Source organism: Rhinoraja longicauda, chromosome 6 (assembly GCF_053455715.1).
Source record: "Rhinoraja longicauda isolate Sanriku21f chromosome 6, sRhiLon1.1, whole genome shotgun sequence".
Taxonomy (NCBI): Eukaryota; Metazoa; Chordata; class Chondrichthyes; order Rajiformes; family Arhynchobatidae; genus Rhinoraja; species Rhinoraja longicauda.
The window spans coordinates 60571353-60593186 of NC_135958.1; the positions used below are offsets into that span (position 1 = coordinate 60571353).

General features: G+C 43.9%; 1 protein-coding gene across 1 annotated transcript; it reads left to right on the plus strand.

Annotated features, from left to right (window-relative positions):
* The first annotated feature begins 10133 nt into the window (after nucleotides 1-10133).
* Nucleotides 10134-17791, plus strand: LOC144594907 (fatty acid-binding protein 1, liver-like). The gene is made up of 4 exons (XM_078401833.1): nucleotides 10134-10200; nucleotides 15438-15610; nucleotides 16146-16238; nucleotides 17741-17791. The coding sequence occupies exons 1-4, from the start codon at nucleotides 10134-10136 to the stop codon at nucleotides 17789-17791; spliced, it is 384 nt and encodes a 127-aa protein (XP_078257959.1).
* Nucleotides 17792-21834: the final 4043 nt, after the last annotated feature.

A 21834-nucleotide genomic window follows, 5' to 3' on the forward strand; every position in this document is an offset into this window, starting at 1 on the left:
TGAGGCCAGTTCATTGGCTATATTTAAGAGGGAGTTAGATGTGGCCCTTTTTGCTAAAGGGATCAGGGGGGTATGGAGAGAAGGCAGGTATAGGCTACTGAGCTGAATGATCAGCCATGATCATATTGAATGGCGGTGCAGGCTCGAAGGGCCGAATGGCCTACTCCTGCACCTATTTTCTATGTTTCTATGTTTCTAATCAGTGGGTCCCAAGATGGCCGCGGGACCTCGTGACCAGCCACAAAAGCAAAAACCCCACAGCCCAGTCTCTAGGTTTCTGCAAAGCCACGGCCAGAACAATGGATGGATATTGGCCGTGCAGAAACCTGCGAAACCAGGTCGAAGTCCAGACACTGGGGCGCTGACATCAGCATACTCACAATGCCCCAAGCCGACCTACACAGTTAATCTCGTTAAGGGGGCACAATAGCCCATAGAAACCTACCTGGCAGGTGATGGGAAACCAGTTAAACCCATCACCTCTCAACGAGAAACAGATTTGGGCGGCATGGTAGCGCAGCGGTAGAGTTGCTGCTTTACAGCGAATGCAGCGCCGGAGACTCAGGTTCGATCCTGACTACGGGTGCTGCACTGTAAGGAGTTTGTACGTTCTCCCCGTGACCTGCGTGGGTTTTCTCCGAGATCTTCGGTTTCCTCCCACACTCCAAAGACGTACAGGTATGTAGGTTAATTGGCTGGGTAAATGTAAAAATTGTCCCTAGTGGGTGTAGGATAGTGTTAATGTACGGGGATCACTGGGCGGCACGGACTTGGAGGGCCGAAAAGGCCTGTTTCCGGCTGTATATATATGATATGATATGATTAACAAATCGTCTGGCCATCACCGGTACCCCCGGACATAACGCAGATCAAAGAGAAATCTCGAAACCTATCTTTGAATGAAAGAGATCCCGAGATCTGGTGGGAGATAGGACGGGTCAGGATTAGTATAACTGGCCACGATTTTTGGGTTTTAAACTCAAGAAGAAAAGACAGGCAAGAAAGGCATGCAAGGCAGAAGTCAGAGGACGCAACAAACGGCACGGAGAACAGCGGAGACTCACCGAGAAGAACGGAAGGAAGAAACTCACGGAACAAGCACGACCCTCACGGAAAACAGCGGAGAAGCAGCCCGAATAGCCAGTAACCCCAGTAATAGCCCCATGGTGAGCATGTACCCCGATCCTGCACATCCTGGACATAGTTTAGTGTAGAGGGGAGGGTGGTTTATTTAACGTGGGTGTATAAGTAAATATGTGTTGGCCAATTTTGCGATGTGTCGTACGTTCCCCATCTTACAGTCGTGTATATGTCTTGTAGAACTGTACGTTTTAGAATTCAGAGTCAAAAGTATTCATGTATATGTCTTGTAGAACTGTACGTTTTATGATTCATAGTCAAAAGTATTCATGTATATGTCTTGTAGAACTGTACGTTTTATGATTCATAGTCAAAAGTATTCATGTATATGTCTTGTAGAACTGTGCGTTTTATGATTCATAGTCAAAAGTATTCATGTAATTCGGTATGTGTCTTATAGAAATGTCTTATAGAACTGTGAAGAGCATTCATGTACAATAGTCCCAAGCGCTCAATAAAAGCCTTTTCCATTTAAACCCTGGTCTTCAAATCTGGTCTGGTTGAGTTTTTCTGCACTATCAACGCTCCTGCATCTAAGTCCAGTGTCTAGAACCGTAGGGGGTGAGTGGGTCGAACCACTCAGGGGGAACCAGTGTGCGCGGCCTGGTCAAGGGATCAGAGCAAGGCACGGGGACCTTAGGTCGGGCGAAAGCTCGGCGCAGAAAACCCCTTACACACACACACAGAACTAGAGTAACTCACACACACACACAGTACTAGAGTAACTCACACACAGTACTGCGACCTCACCTCCCGCGCCCTCGGAGAACACCCTAAAGCTCCCTAATCGGCTGGGAAGCGGGACACAGCAGGAACAGCTGGAGTAACTCATCGGGTCAGGCAGCATCTCTGGAGAAAAAGGACGGGTCATAATCTTTCTCCAGAGATGCTGCCTGACCCGCTGAGTTACTTCTCCACTTTGTGTCTATAATAAATTATACTTGTTCTGCCCGGTAAACAACATGTGTTAGAAATATACTGCAGGACAGTCAACGTCTGCAGAGAACTGATGTCTTATGTCAAGTGAGGCCACACTTTGTAGTATTTACACTTGGCTTCATTCTTCTGCAATTTGCTCAAAACAGCAGAGGTGACTCCTTTTGTTATTTCCCACAGTTTAACGGTATGCTTACTGTCCTCAAAACATGGTATCTGTACAACTGTACAAATCCAATTCACGTGAACATTTCCTTGTACTTTGTAGAGACAATAGACAATAGGTGCAGGAATAGACCATTCGGCCCTTCGAGCCAGCACCGCCATTCAATCTGATCATGGCTGATCATTCTCAATGTTTAGAGATGTTTTATTGTTTCACCACACGTTGATATGTAACTTTATCAATCAGACCCTTGGATTATTTTATAGTGCAGCAGATTTGATTCAAGATATAACAATTTGTACAGTATAAAGATAATAGAAGGTCCTTTGTTTGGAAATGCTGATGTATGATTCTGAGCTAAATCCAAAATGCTGAAGTATAAATCTATTTGGTCAATAAAACAACACTCATAATTCAACCCACTCTTGCTAAATAATCACCTCAGCAGTGCATAAAAATATACATCATGCAAGAGAATGTTTTGGAGAAATGAAACATTAAAAAATTGAGGGAACTTCTACATTTTTGATAAAGGTTTCAATAACGTAAAAAATATTGTTTATTTTCCTAATTCTTTCCTCTTTACCATGCATGAAGAGTGCTAGTAGAGCCACTGCCTCATTGCGCCAGAGACCAGGGTTCGATCCTGGCCTCGGGTGGGATCTACATTTTCCGTGATCTCCAATCCCCTTTGCCCTGTTTTCACACCTTCACACTTCCTTATCTATGTATCTCCCTCCTCCCTGATGTCTGTCTGAAGAAGGGTCTTGGCCTGAAAGGTCACCCATTCTGTTTTGTTATTGTGTTTCCTTTCTGTAACCTGCTTGGTGGTCGGCTCATAGGTCGATTGTCTCGCTCCGGTTCAGGTGACGTCACCAGGTCATCCAGGTCAACATCAACGCGACAAAATGGCTCGTTGGTCTTCCTCAGATGGCGCCGATTCCAACGATAGATGACGCCGTCCTCGGTTCTGACTTCATAAGATCTGGGTTGCGCACACGGCCTACAACCACAGCCTTCCTCCATGGCTGATGTCGATCATCGGTCGGCTTCACTCGAACTGGATCGCCAGCTTTCAGGGGAATCAGATCTTGAGATCCTCTGTTGTAGTAGTCTGCTTGTCTGTCTCTAGCTGCTCCCAACTCATCTCCTACCTTTTCCTGAATTTCAGGTTTGAGCAGCCTCTGAGTAGTCGGTAGAATGGTCCTGGTACGTCTGTTCATCAATCTTTGAACTGGACTGCTACTCGTGCCAGGTGTTGGTGTGTTGCGAAAAGCTAGTATGCTCAGGTAAGGGTCAGCTCCGGCAGCCTTAGCCTTCCTCAGCAATGACTTCGCAACTTTCACACTGCTCTCCGCCTTTCCATTACCCTGTGGATAATAGGGTGATGCGCTCGTATACTCAAACTGCCACTTCTTGGTAAATCTCTTGAACTCCTTGGCTGTGAACTGTGGCCCATTATCTGTGATGAGCTGATTTGGTATTCCGTATCTTGCGAACTGGCCTTTGATTTTATGGATGACATTCACTGCCAGTGTTTTCTCTAGATAGTCTATTTCCCAATATCCTGAGAAATAGTCCACAATGACCAAATAGTTCCTTCTACCCAAGTGGAACAAATCTGCACCCACCTTCGCCCATGGCCTCTCTGGAATTTCATAGGAATGCAGTGTTTCTTTTGATTGCTCTTTCCCTTGCGCTTGACATGTCTCACATTTCTGTACGAAGTCCTTGATTTCTGCACTCATTCTGGGCCAGTGCAGGACATTCTCTTGCCCTTCTTAGACAGCCATTCACCCCAATGTGGGAATCATGTACTCGTGTGAGAATGTCGCGTCTCCTGGCTTTAGGGATGATTACTCTCTCTCCCCTAAATATGAGGCCATCTCCAACACTCAGCTCGTCCCTCACATGGAAATAGGAAATAAGTTCTGGGTCAACCTCCTTCTTGTTCTCTGGCCAGCCTCGTTTGATCACCTCTTGCAGTTTCTGCATAGTCTCATCTGTTTTTGTTGCAACCCTTATGCCATTTAGCAGAGGCTGTGCTATTGGGATGTGCCTTGCCAGGTTTACAGTCTCCAGTTCTCTCATGGCCTTGTCAGTCTTGCCAGTCTGAATATATGCTCTGCTCAGCGTGTCTGCAAGCTGCAACTCCTTCCCTGGTCTGTATCTTATTGTCACATCATAGGTCTGCATCCTCACCAGCATCCTCTGCAATCTCTTTGGTGCCCGATGAAGTGGTTTTGTGGCGATTATCTCCAGTGGCTGATGGTCTGACCGTACATTCACTGGCCTTCCATATGTGTACACATGGAACCTCTCTAGACCAAACATCACTGCCAGCAATTCTTTTTCTATTTGTGCATATCTGGTCTCTGCATCCATCAGGGCCCTGCTGGCATAGGCAACTGGATGCCCCTCGTGCATCAGCGCCGCACCGTCCAGTTTCTGACGCGTCGGCCTGTACTGTCAGCTCCTTGGATGGATCATAGTATCTGAGTCCTGGCTCGGCAGTTACTAGCTTCTTTATGTCCATCACCGCCCTGTCATGCACCTGTGCCCACCACCAAACTACATCCTTCTGTGTCAGCTTGCGTAGTGGTTCACATAGACGGCTTAATCCAGGAAAGAATTTGCTCAAGTAGTTAACAAACCCAATAAATCGCTGAACTCCTTGGACATCCATTGTGTTAGGCATCTGTAGCACTGCTTCTACCTTCCCTGGATCTGGTTTCAGTCCTGCAGCAGAGACTCTATGTTCTATGAAAGTGACTTCCTTTACCTTAAGCTTTGCCTTCTCTATGTTCAGCTTCAGGTCACGACATCTCTCCATCAGAGCTATAACCTTCCTGTCATGGTCTCTTTCTGCTTCCTCTGCCGTTTTTCCTTTCCCAAACACTAGGATGTCGTCAGCAACAGACCTCACTCCTTCCAGGCCCTCCAGCACTTGGTTCTGTCGTCGCTGGAACTCCTCAGGGGCCGTGGACAGACCAAACGGCATGCGTCTCCACCTATATCTACCATATGGTGTGTTAAATGTCGTAAGCTGAGAACTCTCATCATCCAGTTCCACATGCCAAAACCCATTCTTGGCATCAAACGTGCTAAAGACCTTGGCATCATTCAGGTCGGTGAGGACATCTTCGATCGTCGTCATTGGGGAATGACTTCTTTTAAGCCCCTTGTTCAGATCCCTCGGGTCTAAACACACTCTCAACTTCCCATTGGGCTTTTCTACATACACAAGGCTGGATACCCATGGTGTGTGGGTCTCTACTGGGGCAATTATTTCCGCTTCTGTCAGTCTGCCTAACTCCTCTTTCAGCTTACTCCATAAGGCTACAGGGACTCTTCGTGGTGGATGGATCACCGGCGTTATGCTGTCAGCTACCAGCAGATGGTACTTGCCCTCAAATCTACCTGTCCCTTCAAACACATCAGCATACTCCACTATCAATATTTCCTTGCTCAGAGGGATTTCACTGCCATTCAGTGTCATTATGTTCTCTTTACACACTGAGATGAGCCCCATCTGCTGGGCTGCCCTGCTTCCCAGGATTGGAATGCAGTCTTCCTCCAGGACTACGAACTCTACTTTGTATTTCCTTCCATTCTTTGGGTTCACCAGTCTCACCTTACTTTTCCCAAGAGGCACCACTGTCGTATTGTTGTACATGGACAATACTTGCTTGGTTTCATCCACATCCTTCGCATACATCTTGGGAATGATGTTACATGTGGCTCCACTGTCCACCTGGAATTTTACTTCCTTCCCTTTCAGCATCATGGTCGCAAAGATTTTCTTTGGGAATTGAGTCTCCTCGACCCTGTGCACACTTTCTGCTTTTCCTGCTTCTGGTTGCAGTTCCATTGTGTGAATTTCATCATCCTCTTGACTGTCATCATACTCATCACTGGAACTCTCCACTTCCACCACTGCATGCACAGGTTTTTTCCCTTTCTTTTCTTTCTTCTGCTGCCCCTGCTTATCCGTGCATTGTGTGGCGAAATAATCTTTCTGATGGCATTTGAAACACTCCCTGCCATATGCCAGACATTTCTCCCTCTTTCTCTCATGTTTGTATCCATAGTATTTGCACTCTATGGTTGGCTGGTATCTTTTCCCCTCATGTCTCACTGCACAGACATCTTGTCGCTGGTCCCCTAACAGGACATCAACTCTGGCCTTGGCCAGCACCGAAGCCGGGCATGCCTTCACACACTTTTCTAAGTCAAGTGAGGTTTCTCGGAGAAGTCTTTCCCTCAGCATGTCATCCCTTATGCCACATATTATTCTGTCACGTATCAGTGAATCCTTCAACTCTCTGAAACCAATAGACAATAGACAATAGGTGCAGGAGTAGGCCATTTGCCCCTTCGAGCCAGCACCGCCATTCAATGTGATCATGGCTGATCATTCTCAATCAGTACCCCGTTCCTGCCTTCTCCCCATACCCCCTGACTCCGCTATCCTTAAGAGCTCTATCTAGCTCTCTCTTGAATGCATTCAGAGAATTGGCCTCCACTGCCTTCTGAGGCAGAGAATTCCACAGATTCACAACTCTCTGACTGAAATAGACTTTGTTTGTCTCATATCCTGCACAAAGCCATGTTTCAAATTAGTATTTCCAAAAGATCTTCCAGCCCAACTGCAGGAGATACTCTTTTGTCTACTTTTTCCTCAACTGGATTTCCTCCTACTATCCTGGAGCCCACAAAATGCGAGTTCAGAAACAATTTATATTCACTGCATACAATGCAGTATCCACTGTACCATAGAATGGTATTGCAAAACAAACCGCAATGAGCTGCCAAGAGCTTCAGTTCTATTAAAAACTAATCAAAAGTCTCCCTTCTCTCTTGGCTCCTCGTAAAGAATCTATAGAAATGCTGCCTGTGCCGCTGTTACTCCAGCATTTTGTGTCAATCTTCGGGTTTGTAGGTTAATCGGCCTCTGTAAATTGCCTCCCGAGTGCGTAGGGAGTGGATGAGAAAATGGGACAACATAGAACTAGTGTGAATGTATGGTCGATGGTCGGTGTGGGCTCGGTGGGCAGAAGGACCTGTTTCCATGCTCTGTCTTTCAATCAAAAAATCAGGATGAAAAGATTCCTGTTCAGCGGGAACTGTGGGGCAGAGATTTAGGAGGCAACAGGGAAGTATGTTACTTTGTGTAAATCTTTCACTTTAATGTTGTTTATAACATATTTTGTTAAAGAGGTTATAACATGTGGCATAACATTTATGTCATTCCTTTCCCACACATGCCAAGTTTTAGGAATAATTAAATGCAAATGAATATATGGAGAAGATGAAGCCAACTTTTGATTGATTTCAGTCCTGAATCTGGAAACCTTTAGTTCCCAGTTTTGCTGATCATAACACCGCAAATATTTTTATGCGTTCACATCCTCAAACCAGCCAGTAATAAGCAGCAAACATTGTAACTGAAACAACCAATACAGAACTCAGTCAAATGGACAACTTAGAGCTGGAAGAAGATGGTAGGGCATAAAAAAAAGGGTAAAGTTACTACCTCACAGCGCCAGAGACCCAGGTTCGATCCTGACCACGGGTGCTGTCCGTATGGAGTTTGTACGTTCTCCCCATGACCAAGTGCGTTTTCTCCGGGTGCTCCAGTCTCCTCCCACACTTCAAAGATGTACAGATTTGTAGTTTAATTGGGTAGGCAGGAACTGCAGATGCTGGTTTAAACCCGAAGATAGACACAAAAAGCTGGAGTAACTCAGCGGGACAGGCAGCATCTCTGGAGAGAAGGAATGGGTGACGTTTCGGATCTGAAGAAGGGTCTCGACCCCGAAACGTCACCCATTCCTTCTCTCCAGAGATGCTGCCTGTCCTGCTGAGTTACTCCAGCTTTTTGTGTCTCTCTTCTGTAGTTTAATTGGCTTTGGTAAAGATTGTAAATTGTCTGTAGTGTGCAGGATAGTGCAAGTGTACAGAGTGATTACTGGTCAGCATGGATGGGTGGGCCGGAGGCTCTGTTTCTGCGCTGCATCTCTAAGTTAAACTGAACTAAAAGCTCAAACAAGTTTAAACACCAAGGAGCAACCATGAGAGGCACTAATGTGAAATGGAACCCAGCATGTAACAGGTCCCTCCACTGCTGTGACCAGATGAGGGGTCAGTTAGCCAAATGTCTGTGGTTTTACTTGTTTGTGGTTTTGGACCCAACTCCAGCAGCAGCTGTTGGAGAAAACTGACTTCACTCAGAAGGAATCTCAATGTGGGAATCCGGCACATTGTTGAGTTGATGAATATAGCCATCTCAGAATGTTGAGCAAAACACAACGAGTAACCAATTGGGAATGATTTTCTGCACTTGCAACAAAGTCCAACAGTTAGGATACAGCGCGGAAACAGGCCCTTCGGCCCACCGAGTCTGTGCCGATCATCAATCACCCCATACACTAGCACTATCTTACATACTAGGGACAATTTACAATTCCCACCGAAGGTAATTAACCTACAAAACTCCATACAGACAGCACCGGTAGTCAGGATCGTAGCAGCAGCAGCTTAACAGGCCTTAAAACACAGAGCTCTTAGATAACATAATAAACAAAAAATGAAATAAATTGAAAACCCCTAATATTATTCAAAACCCCCAAAGTCCTTAGTCCAACCAAAATAGTTCATAGTTTAGTTGGTGTTTGAAGTGTTCGGGAGCGTGATGGTTATTGGGAAGAAGCTGTTCCTGAACGTGAAGGTCACAGTTTTCAGACACCTGTACCTTCTTCCCAACAGCAGCGGGGGGATGAGAGTGCGGCCAGTGAAACAACCTTTTCAAATTTGACTGTCCTCACAAATGCATCTCCACCCAGCATCTGCAACATGAGTGCATGCCCACTGTAATCTTAACACAATGTACAATAACTTGGAGGGTTTTGAATTCTGTTGCATACCTGTTGGGTTTTTGACCTAATCGGTGCTGTGAACTGACCTCAGGTGCAGTCCGTGTGGAGTTTGCATGTTTTCCCTGTGACCATGTGGATTTCTTCTAGGTGCTCTGGTTTCCTCCCACATCCCAAAGTTGTGTGGGTTTGTGGGTTAATTGGCCCTCTGTAAATTGCCCCTAGTGTGTGGGGAGTGGATGAGAAAGTGGGATAACATAGAACTAGTGTGATCGGGTAATCGATGGTTAACGTGGACTCGTTGGGCTGAAGGACCCATTTCCATGCTGTATCTCTAAACTAAACTAGACTAATCACAAGAAGGAGGGATAGTGATCTCAGTGAACAAATTAACCAACTTTAACCTACTGTGATACACCGACAGCTAACTTTAGACTTCAAACTTTAGAGAACCAGTACAAAAACAGGGCCTTCAACCCACCAAGTCCACGACGACCAGCGATCACCCCGTACACTAGCACTATCCTACACACCAGGGACAATTTACAATTGTAATTAAGCCAATTAACCTACAAACCTGTACATCTTTGGAGTGTGGGAGGAAACCGGAGCACCCAGAGGAAACCCACGCGGTCACAGGGAGAACGTACAAACTCCGTACAGGCAGCACCCGTAGTCAGGATCGAACCCGGGTCTCTAGAGCTGTAAGGCAGCAACTCTACCGCTGCACCACCGTGAGGCCCTTAAATCTGGCAGAGCATTGAAGTAAATCTTCTTCCCTTCCTCTTCTTCCCTTCCTCGTAACCAGTTGGAGTGCATGGTACAGAGATAATAAAACTTGAGAAATAATACAAATTGGCAGTATTGCATAATGTCAGTGTTAAACATTACACTTATCTTTTGCAACCATAACATTTCCCAAGTATTTATTGTCAGGTTTCTAGATATGGGTAGCACTATAAAGAGAAGGAAGAAAGCCATTATATTTCATACCCACTGCAAACGGATCACCCAAGATGTCCTTCTCTGGAAAGTATGTGGTTGAGAGCAGAGAGAATTTTGAACCATTCATGAAAGCCATTGGTAAGTTAAACCAAGCAGGATTTAATCGCAATAAACTTAATTTTCTTAATCAAAACGGATGTGCGCCACTGTTTGATCCAATAATTAGCAGAGAGATAATTATCAATTGGAGGATATTGTTACTAAGTATAATTCAAGACATAATCTGAAGGCACAAGGAACTGCAGATGCTGGGGTCTTGAGTAAAACACAAAGTGCTGGAGTAATTCAGCGGGTCAGACAGCATTAGTGGAGGGAAATGAACAGACGACCTTTTTGGTAGGGACCCTTCTTCAGACAGATGGAATGAAAGGGGGGTGGGGTGGGGGAAGCTGGAGAGGAGAGGTGGGTGTAGGTAACTGGGTGGAGATAGTGACAAAGGCTAGAGGTGAAACGGAGACCAAAGGGTGTCAGAAAGAGAAGGGGAGTGAAGTGTAAATCTGGAGGGAGAGATGTGGGTGGAAGGGGACAGGAGGGAGGGGAAAGGGAAATATGGGATGGGGATGGGAGATAAGTGTGTGGATGAGAGGGAGAGATCAGACATGATCACATTGAATGGCGGTGCTGGCTCGAAGGGCCGAATGGTCTCATCCTGCACCTATTGTGACCTGGGTGTCATGGTGCACCAGTCATTGAAAGCAAGCGTGCAGGTGCAGCAGGCAGTGAAGAAAGCGAATGGTATGTTGGCATTCATAGCAAGAGGATTCGAGTTTAGGAGCAGGGAGGTTCTGCTGCAGTTGTACAGGGCATTGGTGAGACCGCACCTGGAGTATTGTGTGCAGTTTTGGTCTCCTAATCTGAGGAAAGACGTTCTTGCCTTAGAGGGAGTACAGAGAAGGTTCACCAGATTGATCCCTGGGATGGCGGGACTTTCATATGAAGAAAGACTGGATAGACTAGGCTTGTACTCGCTGGAATTTAGAAGACTGAGGGGGGATCTTATAGAAACATATAAAATTCTTAAGGGGTTGGAGAGGCTAGATGCGGGAAGATTGTTCCCGATGTTGGGGGAGTCCAGAACCAGGGGTCACAGCTTAAGGATAAGGGGGAAGTCTTTTAGGACCGAGATGAGAAAACATTTCTTCACACAGAGAGTGGTGAGTCTGTGGAATTCTCTGCCCCAGAAGGTAGTTGAGGCCAGTTCATTGGCTATATTTAAGAGGGAGTTAGATGTGGCCCTTGTGGCTAAAGGGATCAGGGGGTATGGAGAGAAGGCAGGTACAGGTTACTGAGCTGGATGATCAGCCATGATCATATTGAATGGCGGTGCAGGCTCGAAGGGCCGAATGGCCTACTCCTGCACTTATTTTCTATGTTTCTATGTTTCTATTGTCTATTGATGAGAGGAAAGGAGCTGGGTGACTTGTACGGTGGAAGAAATCTGTGCTTGGGTGGGTGGAGGCCAGGGGAAGCGAGAAGGATAGGACAGGCTTAGTTTAGTTTAGAGATACAGCGTGGAAACAGGCCCTTCGGCCCACCAAGTCCACACCAATCAGCAATCGCCCGTGTATTAGTTCTATCCTACATACCAGGGACAATTAACCTACAAACTTGCACGTCTTCGGGATATGGGACGAAACCAGAGCAACTGGAGAAAACCCACATGGTCACAGGGAGAACATACAAACTCCATGCAGTCAGCATCTGTAGTCAGGATCGAACCAGGGTCTTTGATGCTGTAAGGCAGCAGCTCCACCGTTGCGCCACTGTGCCGGTATTGTCTGAAACTGGAGGTCACCTTGGGCTAGGGGTGGGAACAGCATACCCCAGACCCGTTGGGACCAATGCAACATTTCAACTTCTTCATAGAGTCATACAGCACGGAATCAGGCCCTTCAGCCCAACTCATCCATGGCGACCATGATGCCCCATCCAAGTAGTCCCATATGTCTGTGTTTGGCCCATATCCCTCTAAACCTTTCTTTAATGTCTTTAATGTTGTTATTGTATCGGGCTCAACCACCTCCTCTGGCAGCTTGTTCCATACACCCACCACCCTCTGTGTGGAAAAAGTTGCCCCTCAGGTTCCTATTAAATCTTTCCCCTCTCATCTTAAACCTGACCCTGGTTCTTGTTTCCCCTACTCCACGTAAACGACTCTGTGCATTCACCCTATCTACTCTCCTAATGATTTTCACCTAAAATCAAAATTAATAATCCATCCATGCCATATTAATGAGGATAAAATTTTGCCTTCTTAAATATGGGATCTGAAATTTGTGCTCCTTATCTATGACCTGAGAACTAATCGGTATTGTGTAAAAATCGATTTGCTAATGTTAAGTATTTACAGGAACAAGCTGCATACAATTGTAGGTAGCATTTTGAAAGCAGGCTATAAACGAATGACATGAATATTGTTTAATCCAATCTTGTTTTAAATTAAAAGCTAAATTGTCTTTCACAAAAAATAAATTTGCTTGACTTCAAAATGTTTGCATCCAACATGACTAATTATTTTATTAGTCATGTTGAAGCAAAAATGACTACCATATTGTTAAAGCAGCTGGAGACAAAATATCAAATTAAAACTGCTGTTGCCTCTGCCTCACTCATGCACATTTTATCCTCTGAGAAATCAGGGAGTTTCTTAGACCTCAAGAAACAAATATGCTGGTTTTATTTCACATTTTGCATGAAAACTACATTTTTGCACCTGCTAATTTAAAGTGCAAAATGAGTGGCATATCTATCTGTTTGCCTGGGATAAAGCACACCTTGTTAACAGAAATGTTGCTTGTAGAGGTAAAAGTTACTCATTCAGTACAACAACTGGTGGCACAATGACTATATAAGATTATTAAGGGGTTGGACACGTTAGAGGCAGGAAACATGTTCCCAATGTTGGGGGAGTCCAGAACCATGGGGCCACAGTTTAAGAATAAGGGATAGGCCATTTAGAACGGAGATGAGGAAAAACTTTTTCAGTCAGAGAGTTGTAAATCTGTGGAATTCTCTGCCTCAGAAGGCAGTGGAGGCCAATTCGCTGAATGCATTCAAGAGAGAGCTGGATAGAGCTCTTAAGGATAGCGGAGTCAGGGGGTATGGAGAGAAGGCAGGAACGGGGTACTGATTGAGAATGATCAGCCATGATCACATTGAATGGTGGTGCTGGCTCGAAGGGCCGAATGGCCTACTCCTGCACCTATTGTCTATTGTCTATTGAGCCACTGCCTCACAGCGCCAGAGTCCCAGGTTCGATCCTGAGCTCAGGCACTGTCTGTGTGGAGTTTACACGTTCTCCCTGTGACTGCATGGGTTTCCTTCAGGTAATCAGTTTCCTCCCACCTCCCAAAGATGGTGATTACTCGGCATTTCTAAATTGCCCTTAACGTGTAGGGAGTGGATGTGAAAGTGGGATAACGTAGAACTGGTGTGAACGGGTGATCGATGGTTAGCGTGGACTCGTTGAGCTGAAGCTGTTTCCACATCGTATCTCCGAACTCACGAAACAAAACCGTTCAGCCATTAAGATAGATAAATGCATGAAGCGTCCGACCCCCAAAAACGTCACCTATCCATTTTCTCCAGAGATGCTGCCTGGCCTACTTTGTGTCTATCTATGAATGACTATCTGCTGTATCACTCCATTAAACACCATCCCTGTCCATCCCTGAAAGCCATAACCCAACAACCATCTGCTGAACGCAATTTTGAAATTTTCCATCGAGTCAACTTCAACAGTGTGCTAGAGTCATGGTGGTAGACTGCACGGACACAGGACCTTCGGCCCAACCCGTCCGTGCAGACCGAGATGCCCCATCCAAGCTAGTGCCATTTACCCACCTTTGTCCCATATCCCTCTAAACCTTTCATATCCATGCGAATATATTTTAAAGTAATGTGATTAGCGTCCAGAAATTTAAGGAAAGTGTAATTTCAAAGGATATATTTTTAAAATTAAGAAGAGCTTTACAAGGAGCTGCCAGAGGAAGCTCTCAGACCGGATACAATTTTGACTTTTAAGAGACATTTGGACAGATATATGGGTAGGAAAGGTTTAGAGGAATATGGGCCAAATGCAGGCAAATTGGTCTAGAACAGTATGCCATCTTGGTCGGCATGGACAAGGTGGGCCGAAGGGCCTGTTTCGATGCTATACAGCTCAATGACTATAAGATATGAGAGCAGGTGGTCACAGAGTTAGGATGTAAGGCTAGTCTAGGAGAAGTGAAGGGAGACCACGAGGCTTGGCAGAGGAACTCCAAAGGTAGCAAGCCTTGGCAGTGGATGTATGCGGTGTTCAATGACTGAATGATGCTTGGCAAGTAAGGTCAGAGTCGGAGAAATACAATTTGAAAGGAGTATCGGGCGAGAGGAGATCAGAAAGGAGAAACCATGGAGGCATTTGGAATCCCGTGTTCAAAGATTTTCCTGTATTTTGCAAATAACAGGAACTGCAAATGCTGAAAGATTAAGCAAAACAGAAAGTGCTGGCGGAACTCGGCAGGTCAGGCAGCATCCGTGGAGGGAAATGGATAGGGGACATTCAGACTGATTCTTTTAGATTTTAGATTTTAAGAATACAGTGTGGAAAAGGCCCTTCGACCCACTGTGTCCACGCCATTCAGCACTATGTTACACACTCGGGACAATTCACAATTTTCAGAATCCAATTAACTTAGTAGTCTTTGGAGTGTGGGAGGAAACAGGAGCACCCAGAGAAAACCCATGCAGTCACAGGGAGAACGTACATATTCCGTACAAACAGCACCCGCAGTCAGGATCAAACCCGGTCTTTCTGCACCAATTTTACTCCTGCACCTCTGTGCTGCCAATTCAGACAGTTTTTTGGAACGTATTTGTATAGAACAGTATGTCATTCATCTATTGGGTCAATAAGACATAACATTCTTCCTCCAAGCACGACATATTCACTGTCTGAAAAAGGTGCCAACCCAAAACGTCACCTATCCGTGTTCTCCAGAGATGCTGCTTGACCCGCTGAGTTACTCCAGCACTTTGTGTCTTATTTTTGTAAACCAGCATCTGCAGTTCTTTCTGTCTGTATATATTTACTTCTTATTTACATAAAATGTTGTATCCTTTATCTATGCACTGTGGATGGTTTGATTGTAGTCATGTATAGTTGGTTTTTTGACTGGCTCGCATGCAAGCAAAGGCTTTTCACTGTACTTCGGTGCACGTGACAATAATAAACCAAACTATCTAATTACTGCTGAATCTGATGATTCCGCATTAAAAATGACAAAATATTGAATGCAAATTCAGGAATTTTCTCCTTTTGTTTTCCTTAGAAATGTCAAATGAACTGATTCAAACATACAAAAACACAAAGGGCATCACTGAGATCGTTCAGAACGGAAACGACTTTGATGTCACAATCACAACTGGAGACAATGTCATTCACAGCAAGTTTACCATCGGGCAGGAAACTGATTTTGAAACACTCATAGGGACTAAGGTTAAGGTACGGTTCCCAGATTATGTTATTTATATAATTTATATAAAGGCACAAAGGTAAAAGGAATATGGACCAAACGAGGAAGGTGGGACGAGTGTAGATGGGGCATCTTTGTCGGCATGAGCTAGTTGGGCCGAAGGGCCTGTTTCCGTGCTCTATGACTATCTGTCAATATCACCACAGCCCCAATATTGCAGAGACTACGTAAAACCCACCCACTTCCTCTAAATGCCCAATACAAGCAAATAAGGTCATACGGTCATAAGAAATAGGAGTAGAATAAGGCCATTCGGCCCATCAAGTCTACTCCGCCGTTCAATCATGGCTGATCTATCTCTCCCTTCTAACCCCATTCCCCTGCCTGCTCCCATAACCTCTGACACCTGTACTAATCAAGAATGACCCGTACCCGTTCCCAAAAGCCCAGATGCCTTTTAGCTACCCAAATGTTAAGGAATCCTAAAAGTTATGTATCCATAAATTCAAATGCCTTATGGATATCTAATTGCATTTGTTAAATTCTAATATTGTTCTGCTTTAGTCTGTAGCAAATTTCGATGGTACAAACAAGGTTGTTATCAAATTAAATTCAGTAACGTCGGTCACTGAACTGAATGGAGACAAACTAATTGATGTAAGTACTACCTATTCCTTCTCACGACGACTTATATGGTTTCTACTCCTGTGTCCAAGTAAAGATTTCAAGCACCAACTCAGTAGGTATTCAGCTGTTGTGTAAATTAGAGTTTATTTCTGCATGATTTTAATTCATACATTCATACAGTGCTTTGTTTATGGTTGAGAAGAGTATAGAAGTTGGGAGGTCATGTTGCAGTTATATAAGAGTTATATTTAGAGTATTGTGATCAGTTTTGGACACCATGCGACAGGAAAGATGTTCTCAAGCTGCAAACGGGTACAGAGAAGATTTATGGGGATGTTGGCAGGACTCGAGGGTCTGAGCTATAGGGGGAGATTGAGCATGCTAAGACTTTATTCCTTGAATTCAGAATTTCTTTAAAACTTGAGTAATCTTTCTTCCAATAAAAACGATAAATTCAAGAGGACAAAAATTAAAATTCTAAAAGTTTGAAAATCTAGTTTTTAACTTTTTAGAGATGCCGCCAGACTGTACTGGTGTGTACCATCACTAACAAAGCACTGACCATATATCAGCTTAGTATACTTCGTATTAGAAATTAAGCCAAGGTTCGAGGGAAGATGAGAAAAAAGTTTTCTATCATTACTTTTACAATAATGTTGTCGCTTTCAAAAGCACTTACGGAAGATCTGACAAAAATGGGAAAGTCCTGTATACAACGGACTACAATAGCCAGTGCAATGGAACGTTTGTCTCAAAGCATATCTTTTTATAGCACATGATTGCCCATTACTTTAAGATATTACATTAAAGGGACATGGATAAATTGGATCCCAGCCTAGCGGGTTCGAAAACTAGAGGGCAAAGGTGAGAGGTGAGGGATTTAAGAGAGACCTCAGGGACAACTTTTTCAACTCAGAGGGTAGTCTGTGTCTGGAATGAGCTGCCAGAGGAAGTTGTAGAAGAGGATACAATTATGACTGAAAAGACATTTGGACAGGTATATGGATGGAAGGGTTTAGAGGGCTATGAGCCAAATGCAGGCAAACAAATGGGACTGACCCAGTGTGGCAACTTGTTCAACAAGGACAAAGTGGGCCGAAGGACCTGTTTCCATGCTGTACAGTTCTATGATTATACAGGTGGGTGGTCGGAAAACCATTCTCTTTGGGCGGGGGAGGAAACCAGAGAGCTTGGGGAAAACCAGTGCCTGTTAAAGCTGGAGAAAGTGGAAAGTGTGAAATGGGACTAGCCCAGTATGCCTATTTGGTTGGCATGGAGAAAGTGGGCTGAAGGGCCTGCTTCTGTGCTGTACAGCTCAATGACTCTTTGTAATAAATGTATTATTCAGATTTGAACCTGCATAATTTTTTGATGAAGAATAATGTTTAAAAAGATATTCATTTGGAAATTGATTGAGAATGATCAGCCATGATCACATTGAATGGTGGTGCTGGCTCGAAGGGCTGAATGGCCTACTCCTGCACTTATTGTCTATTGTCTAAAATCTTCAGTAATCTTTCTTGTTCTTTCAGACGCTCACAGTTGGAGACATCACCTACAAGAGAACCAGTAAAAGAATGTAAAGAGGCTTCTCTTGAACTGAACATGTTTGCCAAGTCTGAGTTATTTCAAATAAAATACAACAAATTAGGAAAAAATGATTTCTTGTTGTCTTTTGTGGAAATTAGGGATATGTTGAGTTTATTACAGTGACAATTTGCATAATTTGCTGACTGCAGCAGATCAAACCTGTATCTGTAATGTGTGAACTCATAATGATTACAACTTTATAATTCATGAAGTTATAATATGCAGAGAGTTGTGGATGTATCCATCACACAGACCAGCGTCCCCACGACCCACTCCATCTACACTTCATGCTGCCTCAGGAAAGCAGCCAACATAATCAAGGACCTTTCTCACCCCCTTCATTCCCTCTTCTCCCCTCTCCCATTTGGGCAGAAGATACAAAAGCAGGTACAGGTCCACCACTGATTTTACAGCAACTGGTGGTCTGGAACCTCCCTTAATCCAGATACAATTACAAGAGCGCACTTGAAATCCCCCCCCTCCCCCCTCACCCCCGAAAATGTGGCACCTGGGCCAGGTGAGGCGGTCGATCTCAACCTCATCAAGACTTCAGTAGCTGTGTTCTACACTCTGGTATTTTTCTCTTTGCTCCACATGCTGTACTTGTGTATGGCTCGATTGTTTCATGGATAGTATGATGTGACTGGATAGCATGCAAACAAAAGCCTTTCACTACATCACGGTACATGTGACATATTATCTGAATGGTGGCCGATTAGGAAAAGGGGAGATGCAACGAGACCTGGGTATCGTGGTACACCAGTCATTGAAAGTAGGCATGCAGGTGCAGCAGGCAGTGAAGAAAGCGAATGGTATGTTGGCATTCATAGCGAGGGGATTTGAGTATAGGAGCAGGGAGGTTCTGCTGCAGTTGTACAGGGCATTGGTGAGACCACACCTGGAGTATTGCGTACAGTTTTGGTCTCCTAATCTGAGGAAAGACATTTTTGCCATAGAGGGAGTACAGAGAAGGTTCACCAGATTGATTCCTGGGATGGCAGGACTTTCATATGAAGAAAGACTGGATAGACTCGGCTTGTACTCGCTGGAATTTAGAAGATTGAGGGGGGATCTTATAGAAACTTATAAAATTCTTAAGGGGTTGGACAGGCTAGATGCAGGAAGATTGTTCCCAATGTTGGGGAAGTCCAGAACCAGGGGGTCACAGTTTAAGGATAAGGGGGAAGTCTTTTAGGACCGAGATGAGAAAGTATTTTTTCACACAGAGAGTGGTGAATCTGTGGAATTCTCTGCCACAGAAGGTAGTTGAGGCCAGTTCATTGGCTATATTTAAGAGGGAGTTAGATGTGGCCCTTGTGGCTAAAGGGATCAGGGGGTATGGAGAGAAGGCAGGTACAGGATACTGAGTTGGATGATCAGGCATGATCATATTGAATGGCGGTGCAGGCTCGAAGGGCCGAGTGGCCTACTCCTGCACCTATTTTCTATGTCTATGTGACAATAATAAACCAATACCAATAATTGTCAGTTTACCAATTTGTATTTTGCTCAAGATTCCAGTATCAGTAGTCTCTTGTGGCTCCTCCAGCAGATTATTTGTTGCTCCATATTCCTGTATCTCACGTCCATTTATGAAGTTGTTCCACAAGAGCTGCTGCAGGCTTTGCCAAAGATTTCCAGCCATCTCGGCTGGCATGGGCGAGTTGGACTGAAGGGCCTGTTTCCGTGCTGGGTGACCCTAAGTTATAGAGATGGCGGGGGAGGGATGGAAAAGATAAAGGGAACCTGTCCCAAAGGTCGGGTTTTGCTGTGGTGAAAAGATGTCGAGGGAGCCACTTGGTTGATGAGTTAATGAGGATCATGAGAGTGAGAACACAAAGGGACAGGTGAAAGCTGGCTGGTGTAGAGACCTGGCTGGTGAAGAGAGAGAAACCACCAATGCAGTAGTCCACACACTATTACACCAATATTAGAGTCTAATACTGGCCTAGCCTCATTTCCTCCAGCACTTTGTGTTTTGCTCAAGATTCCAGCATCTGCAGTTCCTTGTATCTTCACAGCCAATCACATAACCTGACCCTTTCCACCAACAGAACTAAAACTATAACAGACACTTGGACAGGTTTGTGAACGGGAAAGGTTTAGAGGGATATGGGCCAAACATGGGCAAATGGCACTAGCTTAGATGGGGCACCTTGGTTCGCATGGACGACTTGGGCCAAAGGGCCTGTTTCTGTGCTCTGTTCCTCTACAAATGTGCTTCTTTCAAAAATACTCCCTTTGCAGATTTTCCAAAATAAATTGCCTGAAGGGCCATTTAAAAAGGAATGAAGCCACAAAAAATATTTAATCCAGATTATTTATCTGGAATCGGCTCACGGAACAGTACATTCCTGGCAAAACAGAGCACACATATGCTGGAAATCTGAAATAAAGCAGAAAATGCAGAACAAATCAGGTAACTCTTGTGGGGAGAGACACAGAGATACCTTTCATAACTCACATCATGAAATATATTCCCTGAAACTTTAACTCATTTAAAGTTACATGGATAGGAATCATTTCAAGGGATATGGGCCAAACACGGGCAAATGGGACCAGTTTAGGTGGGGCATCTTTGACAGCATGGATGAGTTGGGATGAAGGGCCTGTTTCCGTGCTGTATGCCTCCATGACTCTCCTGTGCTGAGCATTTTTCTTGCAAACCTAACACTAATTATGTAATTGTATACTTCTTGACTCGCTCTGAAATCACAGTTGGTAAATTAAGTTAACTGGTTTAATGAACTACAACCTTTACCATTTCATAATTACTCGTAGCAAACTAATTGCCCTAGAATTTCCATTACGTCTATGAACAGACGTTACTTCCTTTCTATTTTTAGATGTAGAGATTCAACATGGAAACAGGCCCTTCGGCCCACTGAGTCCATGCTGACCTGTTCACACTAGTTCTAAGTTATCCCACTTTCTCATCCACTCTCTACACACGAGGGCCAATTTTACAGAGGGCCAATTAAGCTACAAACCCACACCAATTCGTCCAGGATGCATGTGATTTTATTTTTTGGAATACCAACAACTAGTATTAATTCCTGTCAAGCATTCCTGTGTCCTTTTAAACAAGTACAAATGCTCTGAAGAGCATTGTTTTGAAATTGCCTCGCTAAAATTAAAATGAGCAACAGCGGAGTTAAGAATGGCAAAATACTTTCAGAAATAACTCAAATCTTAAAGTAAAATATTTTGAAAGACATCAATAATTTACGAAATAAAAATCAGGGAAACTATGAATGGATTAGTGTTTTCATTAAAATAAAAAGGGAATAATTTATTACATTGAAATAAAATACTATTTAGCATATTTTCCCTGTGTAAGTTCTGAATATAATCAAAATGTCCATTTTGAAAATACAATTAAAAGTGAGAATCATGCATTTACATCAAATAGTCTCATTACTGAAGCTACAAAAATAGCTTTAATCGCCTTTTGAAATTGGACATCTACTTTCCACAATTCAACAGGCAATTAAATTAAAATAAAGTGAACATTACTGAAACGTCGACCTAATTAATTTGATTTCTGCCGTCTTTAATTTTAGCCATTATTCAAAAAACAATTTTTAAGTTCCTATATTTCCAGTTTTATATAGGAGCCATAATTTCTGATTAGAAATTCATTAAAGTGAATATACGTTCATGAAAGGCCTCGATATATTTCACGCTTTCTGTCTGATTTAACAGGTTATTTGCCACACTTGGATGAATATTCACGTTCTGAGTCATATCAATTCAGATCATTCTACTTGGAAAGCAAAATAAATAAACCGGAAAGAAATTTTATGCAAGATTTCTTTTCCTCTTTTTTTTCTCCTTTGATAATCAGGATAGAAGATTATAACCAAGTAGAAAATCTTCCCCAGCTGTAGAATGGGGTTCCATGAACTAAGGACTTGAACAAAGCATGTTTAACAATGATAGGGGAAGGATGAAGCATTTACTAAGCAAACATTCCTCCCTCTTGTCCTGAAAATTTTAACTTTGCTAAAATCGCCCTTTAGAAAATCAGCTGTCA

Coding starts and splice junctions, on each gene's coding strand:
- LOC144594907 (XM_078401833.1), top strand. CDS start 10,134: ATGTCCTTCTCTGGAAAGTATGTGGTTGAGAGCAGAGAGAATTTTGAA. Junction 10,201..15,437: donor ACCATTCATGAAAGCCATTG/GTAAGTTAAACC, acceptor TGTTTTCCTTAG/AAATGTCAAATGAACTGATT. Junction 15,611..16,145: donor TCATAGGGACTAAGGTTAAG/GTACGGTTCCCA, acceptor GTTCTGCTTTAG/TCTGTAGCAAATTTCGATGG.